The sequence below is a fragment of the Protobothrops mucrosquamatus genome, unplaced genomic scaffold, assembly GCF_001527695.2.
Source record: "Protobothrops mucrosquamatus isolate PMUCROS unplaced genomic scaffold, P.Mucros_1.0 scaffold22, whole genome shotgun sequence".
Classification (NCBI taxonomy): Eukaryota; Metazoa; Chordata; class Lepidosauria; order Squamata; family Viperidae; genus Protobothrops; species Protobothrops mucrosquamatus.
In genome coordinates, this window is record NW_015386407.1 from 663,543 (window position 1) to 680,156 (window position 16,614).

At 39.0% G+C, this 16,614-nt stretch overlaps 1 protein-coding gene across 4 annotated transcripts in view; it reads right to left on the reverse strand.

The window, feature by feature from the left end:
• PCDH9 (protocadherin 9) overlaps positions 1-16,614 on the reverse strand; it is a 784,060-nt gene that overhangs the window by 547,463 nt on the left and 219,983 nt on the right. For 2 of the 4 annotated variants that reach the window (XM_015810817.1, XM_015810815.1), the window contains exon 3: positions 3,618-3,659. The exons of the other annotated variants lie outside the window; for them this stretch is intronic. In XM_015810817.1, coding sequence (XP_015666303.1) covers positions 3,618-3,659 — 42 coding nt within the window. The remainder of the gene's footprint in view (positions 1-3,617; positions 3,660-16,614) is intronic. 4 annotated transcript variants of the gene reach the window in all.

Sequence of the window (16,614 nt, forward strand, 5' to 3'; positions counted from 1 at the left end):
TCCGCCGCGCCCTCAAGACATGGCTGTTCCAACAAGCGGGACTGGCCTAGGATAATTTTTAAGAGGGGTTTTTAGAGGGGTTTTTAATCATATTTTAATCAGACAATTTAAATATTTCATTTTAATTAATTTTAACTTTGTGATTGTTATTGGTGTTTTTAATTGATTGTCAGCCGCCCTGAGTCCGCAAGGAGAAGGGTGGGATATAAATTCAAATAATAATAAATAATAATAAATTGTGAAGATTGTAAGAGTAAAGATATTTTTTTTAAAAAAAGAGAGACTTGTAAATTACAGGCTTTCGGAGATGACTTGAAGTTGGTTCTGGAAGTTCCTTTAAAGGGCATTGAAATATTAATGAGCAAATTAAAAGAATTTGGTGCATCAGCAGTTTTCAAGATTGATACACAGAAGACGAAGATGTTAACAAAAATGAGAAAACAGAAGATCAAACAGAATTGATGAACGAAGATTAGGAGGAAGATAAAATATCTGACTATCACTATGACAAATATGAACTGCATGCTATTTCAAAATAACTAAGTTAAAACATGGAAGGAAGCTTAAAAAGGCATATTAAGATGGGAAGAAACTACAACTGGGGAGAATTCCTATGATAAAAAATGAATGTCTTGCTTAGAAGGATGGTTTTGTTTTGTTTTTTTCTTCAGACAATAACTGTTTTGACAACTGATGTGCCATTTAAACAGTGGCAGAAAAATATATCTAAATTTGTATGGCAGGAGAAATAAAACCCAAGAGTTATATATAAGGTTGTAAGTGGTAAACTGGAGAGGCAAGAGGAGAATTGATTCTATGTGATATGAAACTACATTTTGCGGCTTGCTCTTTGTTTAGATGAAAGTGGGGCTGCTTGCTGAGAAATAGTTATCTGCATCCAGTTTTGGTCACCACGATGTAAAAAAGATGTTGAGACTCTAGAAAGAGTGCAGAGAAGAGCAACAAAGATGATCAGGGGACCGGAGGCTAAAACATATAAGGAACGGTTGCTGGAATTGGGTGTGTCTAGTTTAATGAAGAGAAGGATGAGGGGGGACATGATAGCAGACTTCCAATATCTCAGAAGAAGAGGGAGTCAAGCTATTCTCCAAAGCACTGGGAATTGAAGTCCACAAGTCATAAAAGGGCCACGTTTGAAGACCCTTGTTTTAAACAAATGACCCATTGGGGACCCCATATCGAAACAACATATGTGCGGCCAGAATCTGAAAACATTTAATATGGCACAGTACTTGAATAAAATGATTTGTGGGAATGATTGAGATAGATTGTAGGGGCGATACTGAAACATAATTTTATCTTATTTCACTTATCTATATATCAAATTATTGTATTTTACTCCAATTTCATGGCTTATAAATCCTTCCATTTCCTACTATCCAGTCGGAGCTGAAGAAGCTTCTTGGATGAGAAGTGAAATGTCTTAAAAAAACAACAAGAAAGTCCAGTTGCCTCCTGAAAAAGCACCTTTGGGACAACAGGATGATTGAGAATGTCCATAGACACTCCAATTCTATCTTAAATTGTTTTTATATAGGACTTTATTAATAATTTGTGTTTGGAACTCTGTATTTTGACATGGTCTATGGGCTAGTCAATAAACTAAACTAAATTGTTACACAAACAAACACCAAAAGACCAAATATTGAACTATTGGTTACACATAATTTGGCTGATCACCAATTTGTGCAAATCTGTTGCATTTTATACTTTCTATTTATTCAAAATTCTACTCCTAATATAGCTGTAACTCTTCTACGATAACAATCACAATGATTTGGTTCATTACTACTTTCTGTTGCAAATGATTCAACATTTGTAGAGAAGGAACAATCCTATTATTTTAAAATGATATGAAGCAAATACATAAAAATCCACTTCTCAAAAGGATTCATATTTCATATTTCCCACAAACTGGATAACTCGATAACAGTGAAATGGCATTACTTTAAAAGAAAAGAAAAACATGGTTTAAAAAGAATTTAACACAATTTGGAAACATTCTAAAAGTAGCCTCAACCTGCATTTCAAAATTCGGAGGATTTAAAAAGAGAAGAGAAGAAAGTTTGACAAAGTTTATGGAAAGTTACTTCATTGGACTTACTAAAGAAGGAATACTGGTAACCCTCAACTTATAATAGTTTGTTTGGTGAGCATTCAAAGTTACAAGAGCATTGAAAAAAGTGACTTACGGCCATTTTTCACACTTATGGCCTTCGCAATATCCCCATGGTCATGTGATCCAGCAACCTATTTTTTTTTACTTAAAAGCAACCCCACTCTTTTTAACCTTATTTTACAGATCCAATTTATTGTTGAGCATATCTCCAAGAAAGCTCTGTTTCTTTCTATTTCTGTTTCAGTTTGGCTAGTCTAGAGAAAAAAAGGACTAAGGGGGACGTGATAGCAGTATTCCAGTATTTGAGAGGCTGCCACAAAGAAAAAGGGGAGTTTAATTTATTTTCCAAAGCACCAGAGGGCAGGACAAAAAACAACGGATGGAAATTAACCAAGGAGAGAAGCAACCTGGAATTAAGAAGAAACCACCTCATAGTGAGGGCAATTAACCAGTGGAATGGCTTGCCTTCAACTATTGAGGATGCTTCATCACTTGAGGTTTTTAAGAAGAGACTGGACAGCCACTTGTCTGAAATGATATAGGGACTCCTGCTTGAGCAGGGGGCTGGACTAGAAGACCTCCAAGGTCCCTTCCATCTGTATTCTGATTCTAGGATTGGCCTATTTAGTTTTCCTCTACCACTGTGACAGTGACACTGTCTATCACTGAAAGTGTCAACTCTGCAACCTGGCTGAAGCCATTTTGCTTGTTCTCCATTGCCACAAGAACGGGAAGGGGGTGCAGAGTGTTTTTGCTAGTCTAAACAATTTTGGATCCCCTGGGAATCAAAGTCATTCTATCAGTTAGCTTAGAAAGAATTACAGGCTTGGTTTCACTTTTGACCATGCCGGTATTTTGTAACCAATAAACATATTCTTTGAGGAAACCTCTAGCCTCTGAGTTCTGATTTTGTTGGTCTTAGCACCGGAACCATGACATAAAGTTTTATTTTGATCCCACTTACCCACCCACCCAAACTCTATAGTTAGATGCAGATACTTCTGTGCAAGAAATATCAGTAGGGTATAAATATGGGAGTCTCCCACGTGTGAAATTCCTGCTAGGAGAAGGCCTAACAAGCAATTTTTTCTCTCTCTCTTCCAGCAAATTTTTAGCCATTTATGGCAATCTGGGGTTTTGCCAAGGCTGAGATTCTTGTTTCCCTGAAATTTATGCAAAAGGTTAATTGATGTAGGCTGCTTTGGTTTTATGTTAAGAGTGGGAAACCCAAATCCCCAGGAGATCTATCAAGACATTACTGTAATCACAGCCTCCCCCATTTGGCTTGTCCTCTCAATCCTCTTTAAGTTCCTGCCAACCATTGGTTCCACTTCTTCCAAAATCAGCAAGGACATCCCAGGAGAACCAACCAATCTTTAAGTGCTTGTCTCCTCTTAATTCTTCATCTAAGTTGCTCCCATGGAGCAAGGCTTTAATCATATATTAGCAGCCCACTGATCTGGCGATAAGTGCTGACTTAACTGGGGAAACGGGAAGAGAATCCCATGCTAGGTGTAAACTAACAATAGCCATTCCTTAGAGCTTATCTTTCCACACTTCATCCTTTGGCTTTCTCGTCTGTGCTTCATAGCTTGAAGTGCTTTATGTCTCTATTTATTACCTTAAGGGTTCCCCTTAGCACACTAGGAAGGATGAATTAACTAACAAAACTTCTGAAGGCTGTACAAAAGTGCTTGGGAAGAAAAAAAAATCTTCAGGCATTAAAAAAGGTTAATGAAACCCATACATCAGAGAAGCAAATCCCTTCTGTGTCTCGCCATCAGAAATGTGTGTATTCACTCATCGGCTTATGAACACCCACACCTATAACAGATTTTCAAATAATTTTGCTTGTGTCTTCTGTAGAGATTGCTTGTTTCACTCCATAATCAACCACAGAAAGTTTCAGAGCCTTGTCTATCTGGGAAATCCAAAGCAGAGTTTGTTACTATTTACACGGAGTCTCATTGGGAAAGATAGATAGATAGATAGATAGATAGATAGATAGATAGATAGATAGGTAGGTAGGTAGGTAGGTAGGTAGGTAGGTAGGTAGGTAGGTTGATAGGTAGGTAGGTAGGTAGGTAGGTAGGTGGATGGGTGGGTGGGTAGGTAGGTAGGTAGGTAGGTAGGTAAGCAGGCAGGCAGGCAGGCAGGCAGGCAGGCAGGCAGGCAGGCAGGCAGGCAGGCAGGCAGGCAGGCAGGCAGACAGACAGACAGACAGACAGAGGCAGAGAGAGGCGAAAGAGGCAAAGAGATAGAGATGGAGATGGAGATGGAGACGTACAGAATAATGGAGTTGGAAGGGACCTTGTAGGTCTTCTAGTACAAGCCCCTGCTCCAGCAGGAAACCCTATACCACTGTCCAGTTTCTTCTTAAAAACCTCCAAAGATAAGGCACCTACAACTTCTGAAGGCAAACCATTCCACTGGTTAATTATTCTTACTGTTACAAAATTTCTCCTTAGTTCTAGGTTGCTTCTCTCCTTGATTAGTTTCCATCCATTGTTTCTTGCCTTGCCTTCCGGTGCTTTGGAAAATAGATTGACCCCCCTCTTTTTGTGGCAGCCCCTCAAATATTGGAACACTGCTGTCATGTTATATCTGTCTCTCATGCAATAGAAGATAGATAGATAGATAGATAGATAGATAGATAGATAGATAGATAGACAGACAGACAGACAGACAGACAGACAGACAGACAGACAGACAGACAGACAGACAGACAGACAGACAGACAGACAGACAGACAGACAGATAGATGATGGATGGACGGACAGACAGGAAGCAGGCAGGCAGATAGAGATAGACAGACAGATGGACAGACATTACCATATTGTCATAAAAATTACAGAAAGGTAGACAGGTATTCACCAGGAGCTGAGTTACATGAGAGAGATTCTATTCTCAGTCAACTTATTTTTCCCCTTTCAAAGTGATGCTAAAGCTAGCTTATTTGTTTTTCACTTACCCAATTTATCTAACACCTTAATCCTATTGGAGTCTAGATGGATTACAGATAATAAAACAAAGGATGGATCACAACTAATGTATTGATACCTACAGTGTCACTGAAATGTGAGTGAAAGTCCCTAGAATGTATAACAACCTTATCTCTCTGTTGATCCAGAGCTCTGCATGGTTCGGAATCATGCATTTCATCATAACCCATGGACTCACTCAGTCAATAAAGTTTAGTTTTCAGAATACTCTGGATTAATTCATGTGTAGCCAAGTGGCCAAAGGGACTAGTAGTCTTAGATAGATCTTGCGCCTCACATGTTTCTCCAACTTTACACCTTCCACAATATCACAGACCTCTTATATAATTTTCCACAGCTGACCTGCTCTGCAAAAGACATAAAGCAGTGAAGAAAATGCTCCACTGTACCATAGCAAAGGGAATAAATATAACTGACTTGGTTCTCAAAAGCACATCCTATAATGAGAGGCAAAGAAAGAAATAAGTGGCATGTTTTCCATCCCATCCTTGACTCTTCTTCTTCTTGTGCCATATCCATTATTGGATGTTGGCGATCATGTTGGCGATCCTGTTTTTACCATCCTTGACAGGGGAACTAATCTTCCCCCTTGAAAATTAGCTATTATCTCTTGCTAACAACTTCTGAACGCTCTATGCTTTCAGATGTTCATAGGTGAACATTTCTGCAATGGTACCCACATTTTGTTCTTATGGTTACTAAAGGGTTGTGGGTTTGTCAAAGACTAAACACTGGTTAATGGAACAAGCAACTTTATTTAATCTGACCAAGAGCTCCTGCTATCTCTATTAGATTGAATAAGACAGGGGTCTTCAAACTTGGCCCTTTTATGACTTGTGGACTTCAACTTCTGGGAGTTGAAGTCCACAAGTCATAAAAGGGCCAAGTTTGAAGACCCCTGGAATAAGACATTTCCTAACAGTGAGAACAATTAGCCAGTGAAACAGCTTGCTTTCAGAAGTTGTGGGTGTTCCATCACTGGAAGCTTTAAAGAAGAGTCTGGAATGATATAGGGTCTCTTGCTTGAACAGGGGATTGGACTAGAAGACCTCCAAGATCCCTTCCAATTCTATTATTATTATTATTATTATTATTATTATTATTATTATTATTATTATTATTATTATTATTATTATTATTATTATTATTATTCGCACAGTCAGCCAAATTTCAGACTGGATTTGGCATTTTTGTCTGTCTATCGAGTCCTTACCAAGGACCTGGGATAGGCAGATCTGGTACTATTATTATTATTATTATTATTATTATTATTATTATTATTATTATTATTATTATTATTATTATTATTATTATTATTATTCATCACACAGTCAGCCAGATGTTCAGACTGGATTTGGCATTTTTGTCTACCTATCGAGTCCTTACCAAGGATCTGGGATAGGCAGATGTGGATGTTTGATGGTATTACAGATATCGTCGCAGGATGGAAGCAGTTCCTAGTAAGGCCGCCTTTTGCAATTGACTAATGGCGAATTTGTCAGTGCCAATGGTGTTCAAGTGGTGCTCCAGTTGTTTTGGGGTGGCACCCAAGGTGCCTATTACTATTGGTACTACCCTTGCTTGCCTTTGCCACAGTCTTTCTATCTATTACTATTACTACTACTACTACTACTACTACTACTACAATATATGTGGCCTCTTGCTAACATTTCAAAAAAAAATTAAATATTATTCCAGGAAGCCTTTGGCTAACTGATTCGTTAAGGATAGCTGTCTTGGGTTATCTGTTGTGACTTTATTGTTATTGCATTGTTGTTGTTGTTTGCAATTGTACAGAGACTCAAGTATTTCAAACACAGAGCACATTATAAATATGATTAACTAATAAATAAAACAGATGCAGTTATAACGGACTGACATAATTACCAACCAAGGCCTTGTATTTTGGGGAGTGTGTTTATGTGTGTGAGGGAGGGAGAGATGGAGGGAGGGAGAGAAAAAAAAAAAAGAGAGAGAGAGAGAGAGAGAGAGAGAGAGAGAGAGAGAGAGAGAGAGAGAGAGAGAGAGAGAGAGAGAGATTTCCTTTCATTCCAAACCAGATTAAGACTTCAATTGGGGCTTAAATCAAGAAGGGCTGCCCTGCCCTAATGGATGGCTAACACAGGCAGGCCAAGAGACAGAGTAACCTTGATCTCTCAGAACAAACTGACAAGAAAGTAGCTGGTGATGATGATGGTTGAGGGAACTAAACACTGCTTGAGAATCCAGGGATGTAACATTCAATCATTTTGACTTTGTTCCAGGTCTCTGTTCAGACACACACAGCTGCGGGGCATTTTATAAATTTTCTTGATATGAGAACAATAGCCACAGCAGCTAGGACAGAATGAGTGCCCTAATAGGAAAAAGTCTTTGATTAACTGGTCATAGAGATGGTTCTTTGGGGAACTATGCACTAAACTATTTCAATGCCAATCTCGGGCACGTTGAGTTTCGAGCTGTTCTTTCTCAGTCTCACAGTATGTCACACAAAATGTGCCTTACTTCCTAATCACCAAAAAGTGTTAGGAAGGTGCCTTCGGCTCACTCAGAAACATGTTTCAAGGGCCATTAGCTGTTTAGACAACAATAATCTTTCCTTGAGGCAAAACAACATGTTTTGTTTTACGGTCTCTCTCCCCCCACCTCTCTCTTTCTCCCTCTCTCGTTTTTCTTTCTCTTTCTCCTATCTCATTCTCCCTCTTTTAACCAGGCTCCGAATTCATTAAAAAAGAAGAACCACAGGGTTACCAAAAATTCTCCTACAAAATGTCTTTTCTTGCCTACTCTTCATCAGTGGGAGCTTGAATGGCTAAGATCTACGGATACTGAGTTCCCTCAAAGCTACAAGGGAAAGCAACATGATTTGGACCGCAAACATCACTGCCAAACAACTCCTGCAGCAACTGCAAAAGAGAGGGGGGGAAAAAGATGAAGGGATTTACTGTGTCGGGAGGACTCACCACTGTTTGCCCTGACAAATAGCATAGACTGCGATAGAAGCAGACACTTTAATTATCTGCATTCAGAATCACGGATCCAATCTGTTTCCCTTCTGCACTGTTACATCATCTGTTTCAAATGAGCCGAGTGTGATTTTTAACGCAGGAATGGGGAAAGTTCCCAGTTACCAGTAGTAACTAATAAAACCTACATTATTTTTTTTTTGTTAATGAACGGACATCAGCCTACCAACCCTTTCTCAAATATTTAAAAGTCAGCTGCGGTATCAATTCTTTCTGCTCTAAACGATGGAACGTTTTACAAGGCAGAAAGGAGGGGCATCATCACCAAAGCCACCATGGTCATCGGAGAATAAAACAATGCTGAAAGGACTACATTTTTTTTAAAAAAAAAAATCTGGGACTGTAATTGTTGTCAATAGATGGGAGATTGTTTAAGACCAGCAGCGATGGAGCTGGGGATACTGAAGGTGACGGAATCTGCAGGTGTACAGTGCTTTGCCTATTGATACAAATTGAATCTGAAAATAGCAATTTATTCCCCAAATCAAACCAATTGCTGCACCACGGTTCTTCTTTTTCACCTCTCATTTGCCAGCTCATCATTCTTAACTATTCCGCTTTTCTTAGCTTTTACAGACCAGTTGTTTTGGGCACCACGTCTATCGAGAGGAAGATGGGAAGGCTGGACATAAGATGAAAACAGGGCTGGATAATAAAGGAAGATAGACTCTCACTCAGAATGTTTCACTTAAGCATATGCTCATGTAAGGAACAGCTTGATAAATTCACACTAAGCCTTTCCACCAACCCAAAGGAATCTAGAGCTGGAAGTTTGACAAGGAAACCTGAGAATTTTGTTAGATCTACCTAGTTCCACTTTTGATGGTCCTCAGGACCATCAAGAAATCCCTATTAAGCTTCTGAGTTCCCTTGTGAGACTCTGGCAATAGCAGTTATGTAGGAAATGTATGCATGCAGTTGCAATGTATGGCTGTGAAAGTTGGACCATAAGAAAGGCTGAGCGCCAAAGAATTGAAGCCTTTAAACTATGGTGCTGGAGAAGACTCCTGCGAGTCCCCTGGACTGCAAGGCGATCAAACCGGTCAGTCTTAGAAGAGATCAACCCTGACTGCCCTTTAGAAGGCCAGATCCTGAAGTTGAAACTCAAGTATTTTGGCCACCTATTGAGAAGGAAGGACTCCCTGGAGAAGAGCCTAATGCTAGGAAAGATTGAGGGCAATAGAAGAAGGGGACAACAGAGAAGGAGGTGGTTGGATGGAGTCATTGAAGCAGTAGGCGTGAGCTTCAATGGACTCCAGAAGGTGGTGGTGGACAGGAAGGCCTGGAGGAACATTGTCCATGAGGTTGCAATGGGTCAGACATGACTTCACAACTAACAACAACAAGGAAATGAGGCCTGACTGCCATAACAAAGACTTTATAGAACATTTTTCCTGTATATAGATATAACCATAGGTATAATACAAGCGAAGCAGTCACAAGGGAACAAAAAGCATATGATACAAAATTGGGGGCTTTTTGTAGTGCAGTTCTCCAGGTGTAAAACACATCTTATTAGGGGCACCGAAGAATTCATTAACATAAAGGCATATGAGACATATTAGGGTACCAATTAAAAAAAAAATAACCTGGATGCGTAATTAGATAAAAATCTGTACCTTTCAAAAATAAATAGAGAAGTATATTAAAATCCCCTCCAAAACAAATTTAAGATGGGGAAAAAAGAAAAAAAGAAAAGCTAAGAATCTGAAAGACACTGAAATAGATAGAGCAGTCTATTCGTGGTTAATGTCATCTTAGCTATATAATGAGATATGTAATGTCAATATTTCTGCAGGGTTTGTTGCACCATATTTTATATGCAGCTTAAAGATGGTTGAAGCTCAGAGAATGATGGCAAGCCTGGCAAAAACGCTCTTGAAAGGCTGTGTCCCCTCCTTCTCCACCAGCTCCATCTTCATGCATTATAGAAATGTCTCTAGAACTGTAACAAAGTATTTCCCAAAATAACTGCAGCCTAATGAGACTTGGGCTGCAGGACAAAGTTACATAGGAGGAAAAAGGGGGAATGAACACACACACACACACACACACATCTACATCTACATCTACATCTGCCTCTACATCTGTCTGTTTGTCTGTCTGTCTGTCTATCTACCTATCTCCCTTCCATGTTTCAAGGAAGGCATCAGGTTGACAGTCAACAAGAGCATATACACTGGGGGATATCTCTCTCTCTCTCTCTCTCTCTCTCTCTCTCTCTCTCACACACACACACACACACACACACATCTATCTATCTATCTATCTACCTACCTACCTACCTACCTACCCATCTACCTATCTCCCTTCCATGTTTCAAGAAAGGCATCAGGTTGACAGTCAACAAGAGCATATACACTGGGGGATCTCTCTCTCTCTCTCTCTCTCTCTCATCTATCTATCTATCTATCTATCTATCTATCTATCTATCTATCTATCTATCTACCTACCTACCTACCTACCTACCTACCTACCTATCCATCTACCTATCTCCCTTCCATGTTTCAAGGAAGGCATCAGGTTGACAAACAACAAAAGAATATACACTGGGGAATTAATTGCTTAACTTGTCAGGATTAAAAGTTGAGGGTATTTTAACCTGGACATTCTGGGTTTGTTGCTATCTGAGTTTGTTGCTATGGTTACTTTGGACTGGTGTCAGCCAGCTCGCTAGAAAATGATTTGGAATAGAGTAGAGAGCAGGGAATATGGATAGCTGAAAAGGTGCAAATGGACATTGTCTAAAGGCATTCAAAGCATCTACTCAGCAGCTCACATGTACCAAAGTCTGTCTGATTTCATGCACATTGACAGCAAGCTGAAGCTGGTCTTATTAAAAAGGTAGTAAGCGTTTGCATCCATTTTCCAACTGAAAATAAGTTGATTTTCTGTCTAATACCTTGGCATCTCAGGGACTAAAGGATTTCAGCTAGGCAGTCAAGTTCTGCAAAATAAAAGAATAAAACAAAACACAAATGTAGACCCCTGCAGATTCGCCATGCACCTGACTTACGTTGGTGGAACCTGGAGGAACATGTTCCGTTCTTTGACTTTAAAAATGAAAACCAAAAAGGCTAATTAATATAAGGAGAGTCAGAAGGATAAGAAGCAGTTTCCCTCCCCTTTGGAGGGGTGGGCTGTTGACATTTTGAATTAAGGACTGGATAAGTCAGACAATGACATCTCAGAAATAAGTCCTATTGATTTCATGAAACATGTTCTCAGGTAGGACGCTACAAGGTTGAACAGAACAATTCAGAACAATTGCTTTAAGTTTTTTTTTAACTTAAAAAGAATTACAGTCCCCAGGTTAGTATGTATAAAACGGCGTGCAACATTGTTAAACCTATATATATTGTAACATCATTGCTTCATCATTATTATTATTATTATTATTATTATTATTATTATTATTATTATTATTATTATTATTATTATTATTATTATTATTTGTTTACTTGTGGTGCTGTCAGAATGGGAAGTTCTGAAATGAAGGGGTCTCTCTCTTTCTCCTCATTCCATGAATCAATGTGTGTTCTACCCCATCTTATCACAGTCCCTCATCCTATTTCCTCCCTTAACACACTCTTGCTAGAGCACTGGCAGGGAGAGATAAAATGAAGAAGTGAGACGTATGTAAAACATAATAATAATAGTAGTATTAGTATTAGTAGTAGTAGTAGTAGTAGTAGTAGTAGTAGTAGTAGTAGTAGTAATAATGATAATGATAATAATAATACAACAGATCTGCCTATCCCAGGTCCTTGGTAAGGACTCGATAGATGTCAAATGCCAAATCCAGTCTGAACATCTGGCTGACTGTGTGATTAATAATAATAATAATAATAATAATAATAATAATAATAATACCACCAGATCTGCCTATCCCAGGTCCTTGGTAAGGACTCGATAGACAGACAAAAATGCCAAATCCAGTCTGAAATTTGGCGGACTGTGATAATAATAATAATAATAATAATAATAATAATAATAATAATAATAATAATAATAATAATAATAATAATAATAATAATAATAATAATAATAGTAATAGTAATAGAAATATCATTTGCCTGTAAGCAAGAACTGGTGGGATCATAAAATAGAGAAAGTCATAGAAAATGATAAAATTAAGCTGCTCTGGGACTTCAGAATTCAAACAGACAAGCACCTGCAACATAACACCCCCGACTTAACAATTGTCGATAAGAAAGACAAAAAAGTCTGGATAGTGTACGTATCAGTGCCTGGAGACAGCAGAATAGATGAGAAAGAACTGGAGAAGATAACAAAATACAAAGACCCACAAATAGAAATAGAAAGACTGTGGCAAAGGCAAGCAAGGGTAGTACCAATAGTAATAGGCACCTTGGGTGCAATCCCAAAACAACTGGAACACCACTTGAACACCATTGGCATTGACAAATTCGCCATTAGTCAATTGCAAAAGGCGGCCTTACTAGGAACTGCTTCCATCCTGCGAAGATATCTGTAATGCCATCAAACATCCACATCTGCCTATCCCAGGTCCTTGGTAAGGACTCCATAGGTAGACAAAAATTGAGTCTGAACATCTGGCTGACTGTGCAATAATTAATAATAATAATAATAATAATAATAATAATAATAATAATAATAATAATAATAATAATAATAACAATAATAATAATAATTCAAGAGTGCTGAACTGTACTAGTTACCCTAGAATGCGGCACACATTCTTTGGGAGAGACAGGTGTTTTCTTCATTGATTCACTCCAAGAGAGACCCCATAGCAACATGAGCAGCTGAAAATAGCAGACTATCAGTTTGGTAACTAACAATTGTCCTGGGATTTCTCCACCAGGCTTCCTACCTGACCCTGTTGAAGTGATCTATATATATTATCACTGATGCAACAAATGAAGCCTGCATATCTTCAGCACAGAATATAAGAGGGAAAGGAGTCGATAACATACTTATATGAAGCTCCAATTGTTCAAATAGAGATTTAGTCTCATGCATTTGCAAGATGCAGCCTTGGTGTGATTTGGACACCTACCTGCAGGAAAGAAGGGGAGTTAATCCATAATAATTGTGAGCATGGCGGTTGATCTGCAGGTCCTTCTTCCCCTGCCCCCCAATAATTAGAGATATAGGGAGTCCAGTCCTACTTTTCACTTGGCCAACATCCTCCACAAATTCCTTGAAAGTTTTTCTCCACTGTTTTTATTATAACTGCATTAAAATGGGCAATGATTTTTTTGTGGGGGGTAGAGAGAGAATAGGAATGATTTGGGAGTGGGTAACAAAACCCATGTGATTTTCTTAGGTTTGGCATCCTTCAGCGGATGGGCATGCTTCAACTATTTGGCCTATGAATGGTTGTTACCAAAATATTCCTAGAAAATGATTACCAGGGAATTTGCATTTGTGGAAAGAGATCAGCAGTTGAATAGGAATGAATGAATTTCCTTTCTCTGTCTCTTGGTTATACAGCTATGACCACATGGATCAACATCAATCCAGACTTCACCTCCACCCAGATCGTCATCTATTGTTTTTAATTCTGTTTAATATGAACAAACATTTAGTGAGGAACAGGGCAACTAGGATGAAGAGCTAAAGAGAAATTTCCTAACAGTGAGAACAATTAACAAGTGGAACGGCTCGCCTTCAGAAGTTGTGGGTGCTCCATCACTGGAGGCTTTTAAGAGGAGTCTGGAGAACACTTGTCTCAAATGGTATAGGGTCTCCTGCTTGAGCAGGGGGTTGGATTAGAAGACCTCCAGGGTCCCTTCCAGTTGTATTACTATTCTGGATGAGAACTCAAAAAAACAATTGATGTGCTTAATCCCTCTTCTATTATTCATTTTGCTCTGGAATATATCTGTGAATTTAACTTTGTTTGGCTTCTTGGCATCTCCTGGGGTTTCTGTTAGTATGATGTCAGCCACTTCAAGTGATTAGAGTGGTTGCTTAAGTTATTATGGACCTCAGGACAAACTGTGGGAGAAAAGTAATTCTATTTAAAATTTGCATCTTTGGCCCATCAAACGGCAATGGGATTCAAAATTTCATCTATCAAAAAAGCGGCAAAAATGCCTTTGGCTGAAGCCATCGGGTTTTTGTGTTGTTTTTTTTAACACCTGAGCAGAGCAGGGGATCTTACCAAAAGACCTTAAATTTGGGCACACGGAAAGCTCTCCTAATTAGCTATCAGAACAGTAATAGCCAAGCCATTAAAAACCGAAGTGTGAACATCTGAGATGAAACATATTGGCAAACTTCAAAGCTGCTAATTTGAGGGGCGAATGTTAGGTCTCTAGAAGCGAAAGTAAATCATTTTGGCACCGTAATTACATACATGCACTCCGATGGCTTTGAGATGCTTTTGACTTTACTGCTCAAAAGGTTCGTGGACTATAATTATTTATTTTCGGAGCGACTTACGCGGCTGGGCGTAAACAGTGCCAAAACCTGCCTGGGTATGCAGCACGTTATCCTAAGAGTCCCCTAGGCGTGCACACTCACACAAGCAAGCATTCAGACAAGCGCATTGCTATGACAATAATATTTTTTATACCGCAGGAGACAGGTGCTATTTATTTAGCACTAGTCAGAATTTAAATAAGCCGGGAGCTTATTTTTAAATCGAGCTTCTGATATTTGTCACACATTAATCTGTTTCTGGCCCAATACAGATAGTCCGCAACTTGCAACAGTTCAAAGTTACAACAGCACTGGGGGGGGGGGGGGAGGAAATGACCATCATTGTTTTTCCCAACATTGCAGTCTCCTTGTGATCACGTGATCACAATTCAGACGCTTGCTAACTGGCACCTATTGATGACCAGGGGTCATGTGATCGCCTTTTGCATCTTTCTGACAAGCAAAATCAATGGGGAAGCCAGATTCAGTTCACAACCGTGTTGCTAGTTTTACAACTGCAAGTTGTAAAATGGGACACAAAGCTCACTTAGCAACTCTTTTATTAAGCAACAGAAATACCGGGCTCTATTGGGTATGTCTAGTTTAATGAAGAAAAGGACGAGTGGGGACATGATAGCAGTGTTCTAATATCTCAGGGGTTGCCCCAAAGAAGAGGGAGTCAAGCTATTCTCCAAAGCGCCTGAAGGCAGGACAAGAAGCGACGGATGGAAACTAATCAAGGAGAGAAGCAACCTAGAACTAAGGAGAAACTTTTATTTTATTATTATTATTATTGATCATCACACAGTCAGCCAGATGTTCAGACTGGATTTGGCATTTTTATCTACCTATCGAGTCCTTACCAAGGACCTGGGATAGGCAGATGTGGATGTTTGATGTTATTACAGATATCGTCACAAGATGGAAGCAGTTCCTAGTAAGGCCGCCTTTTGCAACTGACTGATGGTGAATTTGTCAATGTCAATGGTGTTCAAGTGGTGCTCTAGTTGTTTTGGGATTGCACCCAAGGCACCTATTACTACTACTACTACTACTACTACTACTACTACTACTACTACTATTATTATTATTATTATTATTATTATTATTATTATTATTATTATTATTATTATTATTATTATTATTATTATTATTATTATCATCATCATCATCAGGGGCTGCCACAAAGAAGAGGGAGTCAAGCTATTTTCCAAAGCACCTGAAGGCAGGACAAGAAGCAATGGGTGGAAACTAGTCAAGGAGAGAAGCAACCTGGAACTAAGGAGAAACTTCCTGACAGTTAGAACAATTAACCAGTGGAACAACCTGCCTCCAGAAGCGGTGAATGCGCCAACACTGGAAGTTTTTAAGAAGAAACTGGACAGCCATTTGTCCGAAATGGTATAGGGTCTCCTGCCTGAGCAGGGGGTTGGACTAGATGACTTCCAAGGTCCCTTCCAATTTTTATTTTATTATTATTATTATTGATCATCGCACAGTCAGCCAGATGTTCAGACTGGATTTGGCATTTTGTCTACCTATCGAGTCCTTACCAAGGACCTGGGATAGGCAGATGTGGATGTTTGATGTTATTACAGATATCATCGCAGGATGGAAACAGTTCCTAATAACAGTTCCTCTGCCACCATGTGCAAAAAAAAAAAAAAAGGTTCAATCAGTCAATTTCAACTTCTCGTGGGAAAAAAAGTTCTTGCAAAGTTGGAATTGATTGATTGAACTTTTTAGTCCCACCCAGTCTGCCGTTACCACTGCAGCCATGCCCACCCAATTGGCCACGCCCACCCAATTGGCCACACCCAGCCAATGGGCCACACCCACCCGGCACTCGACAATGCATAAGTGGGTTTTGAGTTGCACTTTGGGCACTCAGTCTCGCCATCACTGTTGCAAGGTGATTGAGGATTTTTGTTTGATTGAACTTTATCTAAAATTATATTAATTTTAATAAGTAATATTATTCCTTACAGAGAGGAAATTGTTTATAATTAATTTGAGCTATATGTATATGATT